General features: G+C 43.2%; 1 protein-coding gene across 1 annotated transcript in view; it reads left to right on the top strand.

The window, feature by feature from the left end:
* IPO8 (importin 8) overlaps window positions 1-22,729 on the top strand; it is a 3,293,983-nt gene that overhangs the window by 2,787,904 nt on the left and 483,350 nt on the right. Inside the window, exon 22 of the mRNA XM_044088203.1 lies at window positions 9,019-9,224. Coding sequence (XP_043944138.1) covers window positions 9,019-9,224 — 206 coding nt within the window. The remainder of the gene's footprint in view (window positions 1-9,018; window positions 9,225-22,729) is intronic.

Here is a 22,729-nt window from a genome sequence, read left to right as displayed (position 1 = left end):
ATCAGAACTATTATTGGCCTCATTGGTCTCCTTTGCTAGGGACAAGCCAAGGGTTAGCTATCTCTTAACAGACCATCTCCAAATGGATAGCATATGGTATCAGTTTCTATTACAAGACCCATGTAAATGTTGTACATGGAAGAATAAGTCCTCACTGTACTAGGGCCACAACAACTTCTTCTGCTTTACTGAGAGAAGTTAGCATTCAAGGACTTCTTAAAAGTGGCCACACTGTCCTTGTTTCATACTTAAAGCATTACAGATTGGATGTGGCCTCCAGAACAAGAGCAGGGTTTGCCTCTGCATCCTGAATGGTATGATCTCTTCTTTTTCCACCACTGTGTTCATGTGGGGTGTTGGGGGTGGGTGAGTAGCTTTGAGAATCTTCCCTACAGTGAGATTGCAACAGTAATCCACACTGAGAACATAGTACAGTTACACAGGTAGCTTACCATAGTAGAAGATGCCCAAATGTGGTCTTTCCCTTTCTTCACTAGTATTTTTATAACCTTTGTGTCTTATTGTGCATGTTACTGTAAAGGCCCAGTATTCACCATGTCTCGTACCAGGGCCCCTAGTGTCTTGGGTGCTAAGTGCTGATATTCAGTCTTACTACTGTTTTAAGAGGAATAGAAAAGAGCTAAATATAGATTGAGTGGATGCCACTTGTATACCATATAAATGAAGATGAACAGGGTGTGCTCACATCAACTCAGCTGTTAGGAAAAGGTACCCAGCTTTGAAAGTTAGGCCTTATATTGGATGTTAGCCTACAGAAGAATTCCCAACAGTGATGACTGCAACAGTGACCACACTTGAACATTTACTATTATGGTCAGTTGTCTGCTCAACTGTACTTTGTGTATGCTTTGCCAATCTCTACTGATTGTGCTGTGACCCTCTAGTACCACGCAGCTTTGATTCAAGGTCTGAGTGTTTTCATTAAAAAACATGATGTTCTTCGTTTTTCACTGTTGCAATCATTACATTTGGGTTATCTGCTTGCAGGTAGCCCTCAGTCAGCCTGATTAGCAAGGTCTTGGGTCCTGCGTCGGTTGCTGTCTCATCTTCCATGACATCAGGTAGTCAGGGGTATAAAGTATGCAGGGATCCTTTTTCTTGCTCTAAACCGATGTCAGTAAAAGTTAACAATTGTATTTCTTGTGGAAAGCAAATACCTCATAAAGATTTTCATTCGTTCTGCATTCCTTGCTTAGGCCCAGACCATGACGTCCCTCGCTGTCGGTTTTGTGCCTTATTTAATCCTCGAACTATTCTTCGGTTTATTTTCGCATCTAAATATTTCGGTACTCAGTTCAATTATCCAGAAATGGCTTCGGTACGCCATCCGACTACCGACATTCCGAAAAAACATAAAGAAAAAAGACAGAGACAGACTGCATAGGTCCAAAGCTGCAGACGATGCTTCCGTTAAGCTTGTCGCCAGTTCGCCGGTACTCAGTGAGGTGCTTTTGCAGCCCCTGATACCCACTACTGAGACCCATTCGGAGTCCGGTATGCCACAAGATGCTTCTTCGACTATGGAACCTGCGGATGTCTCTAACTTGGATGGGTCCGGAGCCGCTGTGCAGGCACCGGCTTTCAGAGGGTGTATTCAGGCCTACTGACTTGCATATCAAACCGATGCCATCTTCTTCTTCAATGCCAAAAACTCGATCCACGCCTAGAAAACTGACACGCAGACCGCATGGTCAGGCCCCTATGCCTAAAAAACAAATGATAAGAATGGCTGAAGACCTTATTACTCTAATCAGGGGAAGCCACTCTTCTCCCTCTAAGAGACCTAGAACTGATTTTCCTTCTGATTCTTCGGATCAGGATTCTGAAATTTCTGTTTCTTTTGATGACCAGGATTTGCCCTTACCTACCTATGAGGATTCTGATGCAGAGGACTCCATTCCCTCTGCTTCCCCTCCAGAAGATTTCTCTTTTGATGAAACTTTGCATACCCTTAGGGAGCATTTCTGCTGGGAAAGCCAGGATTACTCTGACTCTAAAAAGAGGCTTAGGCAAGTCTTACTCCTACCTCAACACAGGCCTTTAGCTATCCCTCCTGTACTGGACATTGTAGATGATGCCTTCATGGAATCTAGCCTGGCCCCAGACACTTTACCTTCGGCTCCCAGGAAACCTGACGGGTATTAGAGTACCTGACTCTCACAAGTTCCTCTTTAAGAATCCTACTGCGGATCCAGAGACCATTTCACAGGGACCCAAAGGCATTATGGCTACTACTGCCGAAAACCCTACACCCTCTGATAGAGATTCCAGGGCCCTAGACAGATGGGGTAAAAAGGTGTACACTTCTGCTACTTTGGCCATTAGGGCCTTAAACTGCCAGTTTCATATGTTAAAGTATCAACAGCATATTATTGGATTACTTAAACAGAAAATTATGTTGATTCCTGACTGTGCTGAAAATAAAGAATTACAGGATTTAATGCATTCTGCTGAACAAGTTGGTAAACATACTTTGCAGTGTGGTTTTGTTTCCTTAAGGGATCTTGCAGGGCTGCTGTCACTGGGTCTGTACTTAGAAGGCATGCTTGGCTTAAGGAGCAAACTTTACCAGATCATGTTAAAGCTAAATTATTGGATGCTCCCTTAAACCAAGACCGCCTGTTTGGCAACAAAGCAGAAGTACTTAAAAAGATGGAGGAAAAAGCTAAATCTATGCAAACTGTTTAAGATTTCCTGCAAGTACAGCCTCGCAAATTTAGTAGGCACTGGCCTTCTAAGAACTGGTCCTTTCCTGTCTCTTCCAGGCCTTCTCAGTTCAAACCCAGGACCAGCAGACCACCCAGGCTTCAGTCTCAAGGTACTCACAGGCCTAAGCAGTGGGGAGCTCCCTTTTCCAAAGCTGGAAGTGGTAAGGCACCCCCCTATAGTAAACTGTCACAATGCCTTAACCTTAAACCTTCCAACCCCTGCTCAACTGACTGTCCTTTAGGGGGAAAGATTGCCCTGCATGCAGAAAACTGGGAACTCATTGCCCAAGACAGATGGGTTCTAAATATAGTTTCCCAAGGATACAGATTCCACTTCCACTCCTTACCAACCCCAAACGGTTGGCCAGACCTACCCCCAAATCAGTGGGCAGAGGCTTAACAGCAGGTTCTCAATCTTCTAAGTATCCGGGCTATTCACCCTGTCCCAGAAGAGGAATGGGGACAGGGTTTTTACTCAAGACTTTTCATGGTACCCAGAAAAGACAGTACCTGGCGTCCTATCCTGGACTTGTCTATCCTAAACACCGTTTTGGTAATCCCAAAATTCATAATGCTAACTCTTTATCAGCTGCTTCCCATGCTAGGCAAAAATGCCTGGTTGGCAACATTGGATTTAAAGGAAGCTTGCCTGCACATCCCAATAAGGGAATCTTGCAGAAAGTACTTATGCTTCAGAGCAGGCTACATGCACGATCAGTTCTCTGCACTGCCCTTTGGCTTATCTACTGTGCCTAAGGTATTCACAAAGTGCCTAGCTCCAGTCATTGCATTCTGCAGGCAAAGAAATATTCAAATGTACCCATACCTGGACGATTGTCTAATTCAGGCAGAAGGCCAGGACATGCTATTAAATCAAGAAATCTCACCTCGTACCCTGCCAACAAATTGTATTTCTAGGAGCAAGCTTGAATACAGCTTCTCAGATGGCCTACCTCACGCCAGAGAAACAAATTTATTTGACAGCCTACTCCAAACTACTGGCCACAAAGACCCAGCTATCTGCAAGGAAAATATTGCAAGCCCTGGGGTTCATGGCCTCTTGCATTCCACTAATTCCATATGCAAGACTGCATATGAGGAAACTACAATGGTATCTAAAAAGCCTATGGTGTCAACATTCCCAGGACCTGGAATCAATAATTCCCATCATTCCTTTTATAAAGACAGAGTTCCTGTGGTGGGCAGAGGCCTGCCACCACAACAAGGGACTGCCATTCGTTCTACCCCCTGCCGCCCAAACTGTAACAACAGACACATCAGACTATGCATGGGGGGCTCACTTGGCAGGGCAGTGCATTCAGGGCAAATGGAACCCGAGTCAAATGCACCTGCATATCGGTCAAAAAGAAATGTTAGCTGTACAGAATTCTCTGGCATCCTTCAAGGACCACATTATTCCAGGACAATTATTGGTAAAGATAGACAACACCACTGTTATGTGGTACATAAACAAGCAGGGGGGAACTCACTCATACCTCCTCTGCAGACTAGCCATGGCTCTGTAGAACACAGCCTTGAGCTACCAAGTGCACCTACAAGCTCAATTCCTGCCAGGCAAGCTAAATATACTGGCAGACGACCTAAGCAGAAGTCTTATGGACCCACACGAGTGGAAATTGGAGCCAAAGATATTCAACATTCTGAGAAACAAATGGGGGAGCCCAGAGATAGCCCTGTTTGCCTCCCCTCAGAACTACCAATTGGACAAATTCTGCACAAGGACTCCTCACAGACAAGCTTGGAAAGTGGATGCCCTGGCTTTTAACTGGGATAGCCTCTCAGTTTATGCCTTTCCCCCTCTGCCTCTCCTCTCGAAAGTTTTACTAAAGATCAAACAGGACAAACCAAGGACAATACTCATTGCACCAGACTGGCCACGTCAACACTGGTGTACCCTCTGTTGCACAGTATGTCACTACTGGAACCATGGCACCTGCCTCATACTCCATCCCTAATGTCCCTGCAGGAGGGCCAGATTCTGTACCCCCCAGCTTCAAACCCTGAACCTGGCAGCCTGGCTAATTACCTGAGTTCTCCTATACCATCCCTCAGCAAACAAGTACTGGATATCATCCTGGAGGCAAGGAGGCCTAGTACTTGAAAATCCTATGCTGAAAAGTGGAAAATATTCTGTTTGTGGAGCCAGACTCAGGGGATGGGCACAACAGTGCCCAGTTTATTGCATATTCTTCAATACTTAACAGAGATGCTTCACAAGGGCCTTTCCTTCTCTTCCATTAAAATTCATGCTTCAGCCATTTCAGCACATTATAATACTGAGCCACCCCTCTTCTCTCACCCCCTACTGAAACAATTCCTCAGAGGGGCCAAAAATTTAAGACCACCGAGGAGAGCTCCTACTCCTGCCTGGGACCTTAACTTAGTATTGGAAAAGCTCACTCTATCTCCTTTTGAACCAGCTGCAACTACGAAGTTGAAATTCCTTTCTTGGAAAACAGCCTTCCTTCTAGCCATCACTTCAGCAAGAAGGGTGTCTGAATTACAGACCCTCATGGCAGTGGAGCCTTTCATCATCTTTCATGCGGACAGCTGTCCCTCAAGACCAATCCTTCCTTTATGCCCAAGGTGGTATGCAGTGTGGCCCTTAATCAGTCCATTCATTGGCCAGCCTTCTTTTCTAATACACACAACAAAGGGGAATGAATACTGCACTCCTTTGGCGTGCAAAGACAGCTTAGATTTTATTTGGACACGACCAAACCTCTCAGGAAATCTGAACTGCTAGTTGCCTTTGCTGCAGGGGCAGAGGGGAAGGCCATTTCAAAGCAAACCATTTCTAAGTGGATAGGCCATTGCATTCTTTTCTGCTATAAGCACCATGGAAAACCTACCCCTGACGGGATAAGACCCCATTCCACAGGGCTGCGTCTACTTCTACAGCCTTTCTCAGAGGTGTTCCTATCAGGGACATCCTAGAAGCTGCTACCTGGAGTTCTGTACATAACTTCACCAAGCATTACCACTTGCCAGTTGTTTTCTAAATCCAGAGCTGGTTTTGCCACTGCAGTCTTGCAGTGCCTAATAGCTAGTCCTAATGCTCAATAACTGCCTCCTCCCTTCCTTAGCTTTGGGAATCTACCCAAATGTAATGACTGCACCAGTGAAACACGAAGAACATAGTACAGTTGTGTACACTTACCATAAATGTAGATGTTTGAGTGTATTCACTGTTGCAATCCTGATTACCCTCCCTCCAGCCCCCTGACTACTATTGGCTATACCTCTCTTCTTGTTGCAGGTGTAACCTTATGTTTAATTGCTTCCCATTATGGGGGCAACTGACATCTGGGACAAGAAAAACTGATGTAATGGCGTCAGCTGCATGCTTTATACCCCTGACTACCTGACGTCATGGAAGATGAGACAGCAACCAATGCAGGACACAAGACTTTGATAATCAGGCCGACTGAGGGCTGCCTGCAAGCAGATAACCCAAATGTAATGACTGCAACAGTGAATACACTCGAACATCTACATTTATGGTAAGTGTACACAACTGTACTTTTCCCATAGTAGGTTCAGAGGTAAGTAGTAGGCTTGCTGCCCTTGCAAGCCATTTTAAGCCTAGTCAGTTTCCCTTTTTGTGCTCAAAATAACTTATCCCATTTGGTTGTAGATTGGCCTTACCCATCCCATGGTCAATAATTATCCACTAGTCCCAATTAGAATAAATAGATAACTTGAGGGACCAGTACATGGGATAAAGCATCTAGGAGCTGCATCTGTGTATTAGTAGTAAGGAGCAGTAATGCGGTAAATTTTCTGTTTCCCATTCATAGATCTAAGTTGCACTTGAAAATGGACAGAGATCATCATTGTGTTATGTGGATGGGAAATCTGTCCCACAGAAGCAGTATCTTCTGTGAGATATACTTGTCCCTCCAAACTGTTCTGTTGATGATGCAAAAGATGTTTTGATCCTTAGACTAAGTATTTCTGATGCATTTTGACTTGCTGATGTTCAGTAAATCCATCAGTAATGGGTCGGAGGATGCCTTATATGCCAGACACAGGTCACCTGTTAGCAAATCTGTAGCATATCAAGTGTAGTGACAGGGCTTTGAGTCAGTCCATGTAAGATATGTCGTTTAAGCCTTGTATCCTTTTAGTAAAATGTGTATTCCTGTTGTTGCATGTGTATGGGCAGATACATGCCAAAGGGGGCATTCTATTCATTGTTTGGCCTAATGAGGCCTGAGGAAAGGGTGGCAGAGACATCCCTAGATATAAACACAATCACTTTGTTTATAAGATTTGCAATGTAAGAAAGACTTTCTTACAACAATGGGCACATGTTGGTCAAAATTTAGGTCACTGTCCATATAAATTCCCAAGTCCTGAGCAACTGGTGTCAACTCTTAGGGGGCATATTGTTAATGTGGTAATTCTTTGGGTAGATGACCTCCCAAAGGATATGATAATGCATTTTCTGACATTTAGTTTCAGTCCATGATTTTGACACCAGTTATTTATTTCAGACAAACTTCTAGGTCATTTGTGGATTCAGTAAGTGCTCCTGGGTTGCAGTCATCTGCAAACTTACTCAGTCAGTGCCCTTTCGTATTGGCTTTTGGTTTCAGAAAACTAGATGACAAACACGAGAGATCCCAGCACAGAGCCCTGTTGTTACTGCAGAACAGTAATGTTTTGCATATTGGGATAAAAACAGTCACTGCTGTATGAAATGTTGCTGAGTTGTAGTACACATATGCTAAGGTATCTTTTCACTTTCCATATACAGTTTACATGAATTAGCAAGATTTATGTGCTGTGATAACCTGTTCCTTGCTACTTTACTAATCAGCTATATAGAAAAGACTGCTATAAAAAGGTAACTACCATCTTTGTTTGCAGATTGTACTGAAACATTGCTTATTTCTCTGCATCTTTTGTTTCAAGCTGTACCTGTGAGGATTGTTTAATATCATTCTGTATGTTTTTTCTTGAGACATGTCATGGGACTGTTCTTTAAAATTTGGGTGTAAACGGTACTTTTGAGTTTCCTTATTTTGTTTTTATTTTGTTATGCTTTCCTAATTTTGCAGATTAGTACTGACTGTTGTGAAGTACTTGACCCACTTTAGAAACTAATTTAAATACTGCACATTATACTCTTGCTTGTTGACAAAAATGTACATGTACATTTTTTAATGTGACTAATCTTAACTGCTCTGTCATTGGTTAGAAGTACTGTGTATTTAATCCAGGATGAACTTGAAATAGTATTGATCAGTGCAATGCCTCAGTAAACAAATATCAGTACGTAAATAAAGTAGATATTTTCCATTGCGAGTCAAAGTTAAATTGTGGATTGTAGCTATTTACAAAAAAGGATTCAGTATTAAGGCTTCTCTTACTGATAACACTCAAGAGATCCTTTGGGATGTAGTCTTATTTCTTGCTTAACCAGTCTAACTCATTTTTAGTAATCTGATTAATATGACACACTCTAGGGTTATAATGTGCTGATTATTAAACGTTGGTATAGTAATTGATTTCCTATGGAAGGAAACCTTTTCTCATGGCAGTTGTTTTTGAGTTCTTTAATTTATTTATTTTCTATGTGCCTTCCCTTTGAGGCAAAGGTTGTGTGTGTGTAGTAGGTATTTATTCAGCTCTTAATATGTGTATTGTTTTGAAAATGTTTAAGTATACTGAGAATCTTGGTGTTATGCAGATTTGCATCTAGCTGCCATTTTCTGAATAATTTTCACAGGAGTCAGCATGTATTTCCTTTGATTATAAGATGTATATAGCAGCATGAATTACATACCTTTTAGAACTGTACTATTTTATGAACTACATCAGCAAATGTTCATAATGTTAACATTTTGTAAAAATCAGTAATTAAAATGGAAAAGTTTAGACAGTTTTACATCTGTAATTTAATTTTATTTATTTGTTTGTTAACTTGGTAAACTTGTTAGATGAATACCTTTTTTCGGAATCAACCCATGAACAACGTATGATTAAATGATTTTCTCAAAGTCATACAGTATGCAAATGGAGAATGAAGGAGCCAAACAGGATGCAAACTCATTAACATCTTATAGCTTTAATCCTATAAACTCCCAGAAACAGTCTGCTTATAAAAGGTTCTGTAGCATAATACATTAGTTTGTGAGATCAGAATTATCTCACTGCTTTGCACTCCGACCACTACATTGTTGCCTTTACCACAGTTTATTTCTTTAGTCATTTTTAGAAGCACTTTTACATGGTTGTAATCTGTTGCTATTTTTTCCAGAGTGCATGACAGAAAGATGTGCATCATTGGACTGAGTATCCTAATTGACTTCCAGAACAGACCTCCTGCTGTCGAGACTGTTGCTGCACAGATAGTACCTTCTATCCTGCTCTTATTCCTGGGTTTGAAACAAGTGTATGCCATGAGAACAGCCTCAGAGCAGGACGAGGGTATGAGGGCTGAAGTAATAGCTGAGGAAGAGAACGGTAACTGGAATATTATGTTTTGTTTCACAAATTTGGTGTGTGTGTCTGTGTGTAATGCTACACAGATAGGATGAGACAGCTGAAGCTGTATTTTTTGTGAGATTCTCTTTTTCCTCCAGACCATTCTAATTTTACTTTTAAGATGACTTTACATACAGAACTGACATCTTTCATTTAAACTATCTTTGATCAATTATTGAAAAAATGTAGTTTGTTTTTCTGCATGCAGACTAGAGCTCAATATTTATTGTATTATGCTGTCGGTCCTTAAAGTGACATGAAGAGTAACATGTTTGCTTATTGTTCAATAGGTTCATAGGTTCATAGCTTCATACTAGGCTATCTGCCCTAGGGCATTTATAAGCCTAGCCAGAGTGTGTATGGCTTTCGCCACCCATTTTAAATTAATTTTGCTATGCCCTTTTTCGAGGTTAGTATACTGTGCCTCTGTCTAACAGTGACACAGAAGTGATACCCGGGGTAAACCTACGATCTCCCATCCACTCATCAAGATTCCTCTTGAAGAGAGTCAATGAGGGACTCTGCCTAACCTGGACTGGGATTTTATTCCAGAGTGAAGGGAGCCTCTGGGTTATGAATCTGTCCCTCCAGCATGTCCTATTTATTTCAGTGCTGAGGTTTAAGTCACTCGTCCGCATAGCTCGATGGGATTTGGATTTTCTGAGGTGCAGCATGTCCATTAATTCCGGGTTGGACATGGCTTTATACGTCAGGCACAGATCGCCTCTGAGCAGGCGATATGTCACTGAGTAGAGCTGGAGTTTCTTTAACCGGGCAGAATACGGCATCTGTTTGAGCCTCTTGATCCTCTTGGTGAGGTACTTTTGGGGTCTTTCCAGTTGCTGCAGGTGTCTGCTAAGGTACATCCCAAAAGGGGCATTGTACTCAATTATGGGCCTGATGAGGAATGAGTAAAGAGGCACGATGACCTCCCCTGATCTAGATGTGAATCCCTTCATGATTAGGTGGGCTATATAAAATGTTTTTCTAACCACTTTGGCCACGTGGTTGTCAAATGAGAGATTGCTATCAACTTGGGTCCCCAGGTCCCTAATTACTTCTTCTGTACTTAATGGATTACCACCTATGTGGTAATTTGTGGGCACTTTGTTTTTGCCAAAGGGGATGACTATACACTTTTTGGCGTTTAGCTTGAGGCCATGGCTCTGGCACCAGTTGTCTGTTTCTATGAGGCCCTTTTGGAGGATGCTTGTGTCGGCTGGAGATTCTGTTATGGCGCCCAGTTTGCAGTCATCTGCGAACTTGGTCAGCCACAGTCCTTCCATGTTGGCCTGTACCTCCGAGAAATATATACCGAACAAGAGAGGTCCCAAGACTGAGCCTTGTGGGATGCCACTTGTAACTGGTTTGGAGTCTGACATGACTCCAGCTATTCTAACCATGTGGGTTCTGTCCCTGAGCCAGTTTGCAACCCATCTAGTGACATAGGGGTTTATATTTAAGCTGGTGAGCTTATCTATAATGCCCGAGTGGGGTATTGTATCAAAGGCTTTTGCGAGGTCCAGGTAGGCTGTGTGGACCACCTTCCCCTTGTCAATGGCCTTGGTGACTGTTTCAAAGAAATCGACCAGGTTTAAGAGGCAGGATCTGCCCTTAACAAAGCCGAACTGGGTAGGATCCAGTGTCTGTAGGTCCTCAATATCTTTATTTATAAGGTCCATGATGATCCTTTCCATAGCTTTGCAGACCAAGCTAGTGAGACTTATGGGGCGATAGTTTCCAGGATCCGTTGAGGCACCACCTTTGTGGAGAGGGACCACTGTTGCTGTACGCCACTCTTTGGATACATATAAGTGTTTATTCTTTTATGTTGGATCTGCTAGGTCTAAGTAGGGTATGCAGAACATGCAGGCATTAGTTGGTACTCCTTGGCATGTCTGTAAATGGGTTCCTGTTGTATGTTTGAAGAAGATAAGTGCATTTATTGGCATAGAGTGGTTTGGGGAACATGTATGACAAGTTTGGAAATGCCTTATCTCGGAGAATTCCCTCTTTTCCAGGGGACAGTAATCTTGGAGTCATAAGTAGTGGGGATTTGTGGTGGGTGCTTGCTGGCAAGAATACTTTTTGTGAGTAATAGTGAGTTTTACAGTTTGCTGGGTTTTTTTCTCTCCCAGTTCCACTTAAATTTTCAAAGTTGTAGGACTAAGTCATGAATTTCCAGTAGAGTAAAATGTAAGCTTTCCATATCCATCCTCATGTATTGCCTTTTTTATGTTATTTCATATATTCATTAAGATGGTAATGAGATGGTGGTTGGTACATTCCCTTCACCCACTCTTTAACTGTTTCCACTTCAGACTTTTTAAGTCAATTCTTGAACCATATCAATCCTTGAAACATGTATTTCTGGTAGCAATGTCACTGTTGAAAATTGTTGCTCTCCGAATTACTTTGTCTACTTAATTCAACAATGGCTGTTATTGTTCATGATTAATGCAACTAATTCACAGAATGCCTTATAGTTTGTGATTTTTTTGTCTTTTTTTGTGTGGGGGGGTACTTGTCCTTTAAGCTGTTTGCTTCAGGAGGTTGTCATTTTTTTTCTGCTTGCCAGGATGGTTGGTAACCATTTTATGCTTGAGTTTGAATGAGTCTGAATTACATACATCGTGGTTTGTAATTCAGTGAAATATTTATTTCAGTTTGATGACCGGGGAAGTCCACTGGGCCAAGAAGAGCCCATTTTCAGTGGAGGCCCAGGGAGAAAAGCTCCAATTAACATACACTGCAATATATAAATTCATAGACAATAATAATTACGAATGACAAGCATGGTATATACAATATAAACAGAGAGATGCAGAGATAAAGGGTGAACATATTAATTACAATTGAATATGGAGTAGTTGTAGTGTCAATGGATAAAACATTATGCGTTCATTCTGTAGTTCATTAAACATTTGAATTACAAAATTTCAGAAGTGGAATGAAACAGAGGAAGAATTAGGATAAGTATGTCTAGTAGACAGTAGGCAAGGACATATGAAGGAGTGAATGTGTTACAGACTTAGCTGTAAGAGTGCTTCAGACTGGCAATAAGGCTAGTTGTTTACAGAAGGGTGGTAGTGCCCATTTCCAGAGTACAACAGTCTAAGAAGGTGTAATATGGGAAAAGGATAAAAGGAAGAAAAGAAAATAGTAGTTTAGAGGTAGAGTTACTGGTTAAGCAGGGTGGAAAGTAGCAGGTGGTGAGATGAGAAAGGGCTTGTGAATGGATGGTAGGGGGGATTCAAGTAGGAGATGACCAGGAGCATATCCTGTTTGATGATAGGTAGGAAGGATTTGAAGTTGGTGTGGTTAGGAGTTTTATGAAGGGATGGGGGGAGAGAGTTACATAGTTTGGTGGAAGTTATTAATGAATATGTTTAAGAGTAAGGGGCCGAGCACAGAGCATTGGGGGATGGCGGTGGGGGTGTGTAAGTAGGCGGTGGTAGATGATTTCCATTTTACAGCTTGCTGCCTTTCAGAGAGGTAGCTAGAGAACCAGGATGTTGTAGAAGGGGATAGGTTGAGATGGGAGAGTTGGGAGAGGAGAATGGGGTGGAAGACGGTGTCAAAAGCTTTGGATAGGTCTAGGAAAAGGGTAGAAATGAGTCTGCCAGAGTCACGAGCATGGTTGATGCATTCTAGGAAGGAGTAAAAGGGAGTGATGGTACTGTGGCCTGGGCAGAGACCGTGTTGGGTCGGGGTAAGGAGGTTGTTGTGAGCAAGGTAGGACATGAGTTGTACATGAATGCATTTTTCAAGGATTTTTGAGAGTGGGGAAAGGACAGCAGTGGGCCTGAAGTTGGTAATGTCATTGTTTTTGCCTCCTTTATGGAGTGGAATTATGAAAGCATGTTTCCAAATTGAAGGGAAGTAGGATTCTTGTATGGACCTGTTTGTTAGAATGAATATAGGAAGGGCTAAGCTGTTTGCTGTTATTTTGAGGAAAGATGTGGGTATATTATCTGGTGCATTGTGGCAGGGTTTTAGCTGGAGGAGTAGTTTTTTATTGTGCTAGTGGATATGGGGTTGAATGTGAAAGTGGGGGGTTGGTGTGTGGTGTCAGAAGAGAGGGTGGTGGATGGGGGCAGGTGTTAGGGGTGGGGTGTGGGAAACTGGAGGTTAGTTTGGATATACAGTCCCCAAAGAAGGAGTTGAATGATGTGGCTGTATCTTGGTCGGAGAGGTTAGGGTTGGGACAAGGGTTGTCTTTGTTACCGGGATGGAGGCAGGAGGGCATAGTACTCCAGAACTTTTTTGGGTTGGTAGAATGCAGAATGCTCGGATTGAAGCTTTGTGTAATAGAACTTGTGGTTTCTGGTTATTAATTTTTTTACATTGTTACAAAGTTGTTTGTATTTGAGTAGTGTGCTGAGTAGTTTATTGTTTTGGTATTGTTTCCACTTTTTATCTCTGAGGATCATGGTATGCCTAGTTTCTTTTGATTGCTGGGGGAGATTTTGGATCTGATTTGTTTGGTTGGGGGGGGAGCATGTTGGTCAGGTAGTGTGAGAAAAGTCTTGTTAAAGTGGCTGACGGCGTTGTCTAGGGGTAGAGTTTTTAAGGGGGGGGTCCAGTCAATTAGTTTTAGACAGTCTGAGAAAATTTGTGGGTTGAAATTAGAGAGGTTGCGGGTTTGAATATAGTGGTGGTGTTTTTGGAGTGGAGAGGGGTGACAGTTAGCAAAGGCAGGTAGGTGGTCGCTGATAGAGTCTGAGAGTGTGCCTGATTTAGAGATTAGGTTAGGATGAGATACTAAAATCCAGTTAAGGATGGAGCCAGAGGTTCCAGCCTTGTTTGGCGTGGTAGGAAAGTTAATTAGTTGAGTGTAGGTTCATAGGTAAGTACTAGGCTATCTGCCCGAGGGCATCTATAAGCCTAGCCAGAATGTGTTGGCTTTTGCCGTCCCCTTAGATTAGTTCCCTGTGCCTCGGTTCAGCAGAGCCACTGCAGTGATCTCCATGGTAAATTTTCTGTTTCCCATCCACTCGTCAAGGTTTCTCTTGAAGTTAGTTAGTTAGTGAAGGGCTCTGCCTAATGTAGATTGGAATCCTGTTCCAAAGCATAGGGAGTCTCTGGGACAGGAATATATCCCTCCAGCACGTCCTATTTATCGTTGTGGTGAGGTTTACATTCCTAGAGCGTGTAGCTCTTGGGGATTTGTTTTTTTTTAGGTGGAGCATGTCCATCAATTCTGGGTTGGACATGGCCTTGCATGTCAGGCAGAGATGACCACTGAGTAAGCTGTATGCAACCAAGTACAGCTGGAGTTTCTTCAATCGGGCTGCATAGGGCATATGTTTGAGGCCAGTAATCCTCATGGTGAGGTACTTCTATGGTCTTTCCAGCTGTTGCAGGTGTCTTGTAAGGTACATCCCAAATGGGGCATTGTACTGTATGATGGGTCTGATAAATGATGAGGAGAGGGTCACAATGCTCTCTTTTGTTCTAGATGCAAACCCTTTTGTGATTAGGTGGGCCACATAGAAGGATTTTCTAACCACCTTGGCAATATGATTATCAAAGGAGAGATTACTATCTACTTGGGTCCCCAGATCCCTTATTACATTTTCTGTATTTAGGGGACTACCGCGTATGTGATAGTTCGTGGGTACTTTGTTTTTTCCAAAGGGGAGGACTATGCACATTTTGGCATTTAGCTTGAGGCCATGATTTTGACGCCAGGTATGCGTCTCAGTGAGACCCTTCTGCAGGATGTCTGTGTCAGCTGGAGACTCAATTATGGCCCCCAGTTTGCAGTTGTTTGTGAACTTGGTCAGCCATAGTCCTCCTGTGCTTGCCTGTACCTCTGAGAAGTATATACAGAACAGGAGGGGTCCCAGGACTGAGCCATGGGTGACGCCACATGTAACTGGTTTAGAGTCAGACCTAGAGCCTGCAACTCTCACCGTGTGGGTTCTATCCTTGAGCCAAATGGCCACCCATCTCGTGACGTAGGGGTTTATGTTCAGGCTGGTGAGCTTGTCTATAATATGAGAATGGGGAGTGATGTCGAAAGCCTTTTAGGTAGGCTGTGTGGACCTCCTTTCTCTCATCTAAGGCCTTGGCAACTGTCTCAAAGAAGTCCACCAGGTTTAGGAGGCATGATCTGCCCTTAACAAAGCCTAACTGGGTAGGGTCCAATGTTTGAAGGTTCCCAGTGTCTCTGTTAATGAATTCCATGATGATGTGCTCCATAGCCTTGCAGACCAGGCTAGACAGGCTTGTAGGGCGATAGTTCCTGGGGTCCGTTGTGGCTTCCCCTTTGTGGAGCGGGATAACTGTTGCTGTGCGCCACTCTATGGGTACGTAGCCTGTAGAGAGGCTGAGTTTGAACAGTGTGTTTAGGTGAGGGGTTAGTTCATTTTGGAGCTCGTGTAAGACACAGCCTGGGACACCGTCTGGTCCCATCAAAGCTGTATTTTTGGCTTTGGATAGGGCTGTTTTAACCTGTGTGTCAGTGATTGCCGGGGCACTACATTCTTCTAGTATGGTTATGGGCCCTTTAGGGGGTGAGAGGCGGGTGAAGTTTGCACTAAACCTGTCTGCCAGAATGTTGGCAATATCAATTGGTCCATTGTATTTTGTGCCATTCTGCACTAACTCAGAGCAGATATGAGAGTTTTCACTTAGGTTCTTGACATAGCTAAAGAACACTTTGTGGTTATCTTTGGAGTCCTTGGCAATTTTTCTTTCGAAGCTAGCCTTGGGTGATTTTATGAGGGATTGTAGTTTCTTGCTGATACTGATCAGGGATGTCTTTCCTTCTTGGGATTTTACTCTTTTTCTGCATTAGTTTCCTCCTCCTATTGTACAGCTTGTTTATGGCAGGGGTCCACCAGACTGGTTTTCTTTTCTTGGAGGAGTGAGTCTTGGTTTTGCTTGGGATAGCACGATCCATGCATTCTTGCAGGTGCTCATAGAGTGCCTTTATAAGGGATTCAGCAGCTTGGACAGCGTTGCCCTTTAGCATGGGGGCTGTGAACCTTCCCACATCGGTCTTAAGTAACATGAAGTTTGCTTTTGAAAAGTTTTTCACGGTGGTTTCCTTGATTGGGGGTGGGGACGGAATGTGGATATCCAGAGTGATTAGTCTATGGTCTGATCTAACCAGCGAGGGTTTGACCTCCGGTGTAGAACATCAGTCGTCCATGTTGGTGATGACCAGGTCCAATATGTTGTCATGTCTGGTGGGGGTGCTGACCAGTTGAGCCAGGGCATTCGAGTTTATAAATTCTAGGAAGCATTGGGCAAGGGAGTTAGTACTTCAGTAGTTCTTCCAGTTAATGTTTGGGTAATTGAAGTCACCCAATATTAGGGCGTTTGGTAGGACCTTAATATTTTCCAGTGTCTCCAGAAATGCGGAATTGGGGTCCTGGGTCATGTTGGGTGATCTGTAGCAAGCTACAATCTGAATTGCAGATGTTCTTCGTATTTCACTGTTGCAGTCATTACATTTGGGTAATCTGCTGGCAGGTTGCCCTCAGTTGGCCTGATTAACAAAGTCTTGGGTCCTGCGTCGGTTGCTGTCCCTTCTTCCATGACATCAGATTTTCAGAGGTATAAAACATGCAGCCGACACCATTACATCAGTCTTTCTTGCTGTGTGGTGCCGGAAGCAGAAGCAGTTTGCAAGTGCCGGTCGGCCGACTTCTGAAATTTTCATTTTCGAGTTTCAGAACCAAAGTCTTCAACTTAAAGCTAAGTACCCCGTTGGGGAAAATTTTTCTTGCTCCTTACCAATGTCAGTAAAAGTTAATAATTGTATTACTTGTGGAAAGCAAATATCTCATAAAGATTTTCATTTGTACTGTATTCCTTGCCTAGGCCCTGACCATGACGTACCTTGCTGTCGGTTTTGTGTTTTATTTAATCAGCGCACTATCCGTCATCGGTACATTTTTGCCTCTAAATATTTTGGTTCTTGGTTTAATTATCCAGAAATGACGTCGGTTAGCCATCCGACTACCAGAATTCTGAAAAAAAACGCAAAGAAAAAGGCAGAGACAGGCCGTCGAGGTCCAAAACTGCTGATAACGCTTCTCCTAAGCCAGTCGCCAGTTCGCCGGTACTCAGGCCCTTTCACAGCCCCTGATGCCCACTACTTCTGACTTGCAGGCCTCTACTGAGACCCATTCAGAGTCCGGTATGCCGCGAGATGCTTCACCTAGGGAACCCGTGGATGTCTCTACCTTGGATGGGTCCGGAGCCACTGTGCAGGCACTGGCTTTTGAGGGTGTATTCAGGCCTACAGACTTGCATATTAAACCGACTCCATCTTCTTTTCTAAGGCTTAAATCTCGATCTATGTCTAAAAAACCAACGCCCAGGTTACATGTTCAGGCCCCTATGCCTAACAAACAAATCAAAATAGCTGAAGATCTTGTTACCCTAATCAGGGGTAGTAACCCCCCTTCTAAGAGGCCTAGGACTGAGCTTGACTATGATTCTTCTGATCAGGACACTGTTTCATCTAATTCTTCCAATGACCTAGGTTTGTCCATATTTACTTATGAGGATTCTGATACAGAGGATTCCATTCCCCCACCCCCCCCGAGAACTTTTCATTTGGGGAAACTTTACATACCTTAAGGGAGCATTTCCATTGGGAAAGTCAGGAATTTTCTGAATCTAAAAAGAGGCTTAGGGATTTCCTTCTTCTACCTCAGCATAGGCTTTTGGCTATACCTCCTGTACTAGACATTGTTGATTATGTGTTTTCGGAATCCAGTATGGCCTCTGATTCCCTGCCTCTGGCTCCCAGTAAACCTGACAGCTACTACAGGTTTCCTGAGTCCCACAAGTTCCTTTTCAAAAATCCTGTTGTGGATCCAGAAACCATTTCTCAGGGGCCCAAGGGCATGAAGGCTTCTGCTGCTAAAAATCCTACACTTCTGATAGAGATTCCATGGCGCTGGATAGATGGGTTAAAAAGGTTTATACTTCTGCACCCTTGGCAATCAGGGCTTTAAACTGCTAATTTCATATGCTAAAATATCAACAGCATATTATGGGGACTGCTCAAACAGAAAATGATGTTGATTTCTGACTGTGTGGAAAATAAAGATTTACAGGATTTATTGCATTCTGCTGAACAAGTTGGAAAACATACTTTGCAATGTGGTTTTGATTCTTTAGAGGCCTCTTGCAGGGCTCCTGTTACTGGGTCAGTGCTTAGAAGGCATGCTTGGCTTAAGGAGCAATCTCTGCTTGATCATGTTAAAGCAAACTTGTTGGATGCTCCTTTAAATCAGGACCGCCTGTTTGGCAATAAGGCTGAAGAAGTTCTAAAAAAGATGGAAGATAAAGCTAAACCTATGCAAACTGTAAAAGATTTCTTACAAGTGCAACCTCCAAGATTTAGCAGGCACTGGCCTACTAAGAATTGGTCCTTTCCAGCTCCTTCCAGATCCACTCAAGCCAAACCGAGACACACCAAAAGCACCAGGTTTCAGTCCTAAGGAACTCACAGAACTAAGCAATGGGGGGCCTCCACTTCCAAATCTGGAAATAACAAGACAGCCCCTATGGTAAACAGTCTCAATGACTTTCCTTTAAAATTTCCAAGCACTTACCTTTTAGCCGCCCCTTTGGGGGGGAAAGATTGCTCTTCATGCGAAAAACTGGGAACTCATAACCCAGGACAAATGGGTTTTAAATAGTGTCCCAGGGATACAGATTTCATTTCCACACATTGCCAACACCAAAAGGGTGGCCAGACCTGCCCCCAAATCAGTGGGCAGAGGCTCAGAAACTAGTACTTTCCCTGTTAAACATGGGGGCTATTCAGCCAGTACCAGAAGAGGAAAAGGGTCAAGGTTTCTATTCCTGGCACCCAGAAAAGACAAATCATGGCATCCAATTCTGGACTTCTCTACTCTAAACACCTTTCTGGACATTCCAGAATTCAGGATGTTGACTCTTCACCAGTTACTTCCTATGCTAGCCAAAGATGCTTGGTTGGCAACTCTAGATTTAAAACAAGCTTACCTGCATATTCCAATCAGGGAATCTTGCAGAAAACTGGCCCTCCCTGCTGCTGCTGAGTGTCCTTGGCTGTGCGCTAACACCTATACTCTCACCCAAACTTACGCTGAGTGTCTCGCCTGGGTGGAATCCCACAACTACCTTTTCTCCTGCAATCTCTGCCTATTACTCTGGGAAATTTGTATAACCCTGCTATCTCCTGCAAGCCTCTATTTCAAGAAACCAAGAAACTCTCACCCAAACTTACCCTGAGTGTCATGCCTGGGTGGAATCCCACAACTACCTTTTCTCCTGCAATCTCTGCCTATTACTCTGGGAAATTTGTAAAACCCTGCTATCTCCTGCAAACCTCTATTTCAAGAAACCAAGAAACTCTCACCCAAACTTACCCTGAGTGTGTTGCCTGGGTGGAATCCCACAACTACCTTTTCTCCTGCAATCTCTGCCTATTACTCTGGGAAATTTGTAAAACCCTGCTATCTCCTGCAAACCTCTATTTCAAGAAACCAAGAAACTCTCACCCAAACTTACCCTGAGTGTGTCGCCTGGGTGGAATCCCACAACTACCTTTTCTCCTGCAATCTCTGCCTATTACTCTGGGAAATTTGTAAAACCCTGCTATCTCCTGCAAGCCTCTATTTCAAAAAACCAAGAAACTCTCACCCAAACTTACCCTGAGTGTCTCGCCTGGGTGGAATCCCACAACTACCTTTTTTCCTGCAATCTCTGCCTATTACTCTGGGAAATTTGTAAAACCCTGCTATCTCCTGCAAGCCTCTATTTCAAGAAACCAAGAAACTCTCACCCAAACTTACCCTGAGTGTCTTGCCTGGGTGGAATCCCACAACTACCTTTTCTCTTGCAATCTCTGCCTATTACTCTGGGAAATTTGTAAAACCCTGCTATCTCCTGCAAGCCTCTATTTCAAGAAACTCTCACCCAAACTTACCCTGAGTGTCTTGCCTGGGTGGAATCCCACAACTACCTTTTCTCCTGCAATCTCTGCCTATTACTCTGGGAAATTTCTAAAACCCTGCTATCTCCTGCAAGCCTCTATTTCAAGAAACCAAGAAACTCTCACCCAAACTTACCCTGAGTGTCTCGCCTGGGTGGAATCCCACAATTACCTTTTCTCCTGCAATCTCTGCCTATTACTCTGGGAAATTTGTAAAACCCTGCTATCTCCTGCAAGCCTCTATTTCAAGAAACCAAGAAACTCTCACCCAAACTTACCCTGAGTGTCTCGCCTGGGTGGAATCCCACAATTACCTTTTCTCCTGCAATCTCTGCCTATTACTCTGGGAAATTTGTAAAACCCTGCTATCTCCTGCAAGCCTCTATTTCAAGAAACTCTCACCCAAACTTACCCTGAGTGTCTCGCCTGGGTGGAATCCCACAACTACCTTTTCTCCTGCAATCTCTACCTATTACTCTGGGAAATTTGTAAAACCCTGCTATCTCCTGCAAGCCTCTATTTCAAGAAACCCTCACCCAAACTTACCCTGAGTGTCTCGCCTGGGTGGAATCCCACAACTACCTTTTCTCCTGCAATCTCTGCCTATTACTCTGGGAAATTTGTAAAACCCTGCTATCTCCTGCAAGCCTCTATTTCAAGAAACCAAGAAAGTATGTTTACTTATGACATAGTCTTGTAATTATATACCCAGCTAACCCTGCTAGGTGTACTGTTTGCTCCCAGCCAAGTTTGCCAGCAGCAAACCCCCTTGCTCCTTTATCTCCTTTACCTAGTCCCCTCCTTAGCTTCTACTCATTCTCCCCTTAGTCTAGCTCAGTCCCCTGGAGCCCCGGTGTATTTTAGTGCAATTCTGCTTTTGTCCACTAGATGTCATCCTTTCCCCACCAGTATCTAATTCACTAGTATCTACTTGTACTTCACCTGCCCCTATTTCTCCCTTCTTATTCCCATCCCTTTCTTCCTTTTCCAAGTCTGTCATTTTCCCCTATTCCTAGGCTACCTCCACTTACCTTGTGCCAGTCAGCATTCACTGATAGTTTTTCCATCCTCTACGGAACACTTTGTCCCTTGCTTCCCTTACCTTACTGCACCTCCCTGCTCTCTCCCCTCTTCTCACCTTAATCTAGGTTTTCATAAATGCAATAACCTAGAGACAATAACACTGTACAGACCTGGTTCCTCCCTACTACCCCTTTGTGTTATCTGTCCTCCTCTCCCTCCACCTATTTCTTTCTCTTCATAAGCATCCCATATCTTATACCTCCCACCATCAACCTCGTATCCCCCTATTTCATTATAGTATCTATCCAACAACCTTATTGTTATATCTACTAGTATTTATCATATCTTCACTCTAGCTATCTGTAAACACCCCTTCCGGTCTGTATCTGACTATTCCTATCCCAGCTCCCCCCCCTCCCTCAGGAACTTCCTGTGGAAATTTTTAAAGTCCCTCCTATCCTCAGGGTGCCATTTTTAAACTGGCCCTCCCTGCTGCTGCTGAGTGTCCTTGGCTGTGTGCTAGCACCTATAGTAAGTTATCAACATTTGTTTTTGCTTTATCTGCTGTGTATAATTATTGTTTAGCGACTGTTTGCCTGTAGAGGTAAAAGGATTTGACTATTGTGTGCCTGTAGAGTTAAAAGGATTTGTCTATTCCAGGTAATCGCGTCATGTAGATATCCTGGTAAACGCTATCATGTTTGAATTGAACTAAGTTATTTTAACGCTATGTACTGTAGCGCTCTGAAGTTTTTTTTTTCAACGCTATCTACTGCATGTACGTCTCTGAACGTACTTTGTATCTGAAGCAGCATCTACCAACTGCTTATGTTTAATTGTACGCGCACAACGACTGTGCAAGCTGAACAGGTTTTACATTGAATACGACTCAATGTTAGCATACTACCTACTTTTTTTCTTATGCTTGTGATACCAATTGATTAGTGCAAGCTGATAAAATTGTATATTTAGATATTGCTTTATGTCTGCATACTACCTATTGTTATGCCTACTACTGCTATAGGCTGACAGTTCTTTTTTTAGATTATTATGTTAAGTAAATGTAGCTAATCTGCCTGTGTTTATGAAGATATCTGCTTTTCTGAGTTTTTACTTGTGTACTTTCTTGTGTTTGTGCTCGTGTAGTAATTGCGACTAACACAAGGCAAGTTTATTTACTTGTCCTACCTTGGGGATTATTGTTTAATTAACTGCAAGGTTCTGGACTACGGATTTACTCCTGCTAGGGGTCTAACCTGTAATTCCGGATCAACTACTGCTAAAAACACGGTTCTTTTACCAGCCATGTACTCGACCTGCATGTAATTGGAGTGTCCTTACAGACTTTGCCTTAATTTAGCCAAGTAAAGGGCACCCACACTTGTCGTTTATACATACTATACCCCTAATGGTGTAAACGCTCACTTTTAGGATTGTCTAGACCACTTTAAACTGAAACCCTTACTACTTGAATTGCTGGTAGCGCTCCCCACTGTGGGAGTATTTGCTA

The sequence above is a fragment of the Protopterus annectens genome, chromosome 11.part0 (assembly GCF_019279795.1).
Source record: "Protopterus annectens isolate FY-2018-M chromosome 11.part0, PAN1.0, whole genome shotgun sequence".
In the NCBI taxonomy this organism is placed as follows: domain Eukaryota; kingdom Metazoa; phylum Chordata; order Ceratodontiformes; family Protopteridae; genus Protopterus; species Protopterus annectens.
Note: the sequence above shows the minus strand (reverse complement) of the source record. Positions and strands in the feature narration are given on the sequence as shown.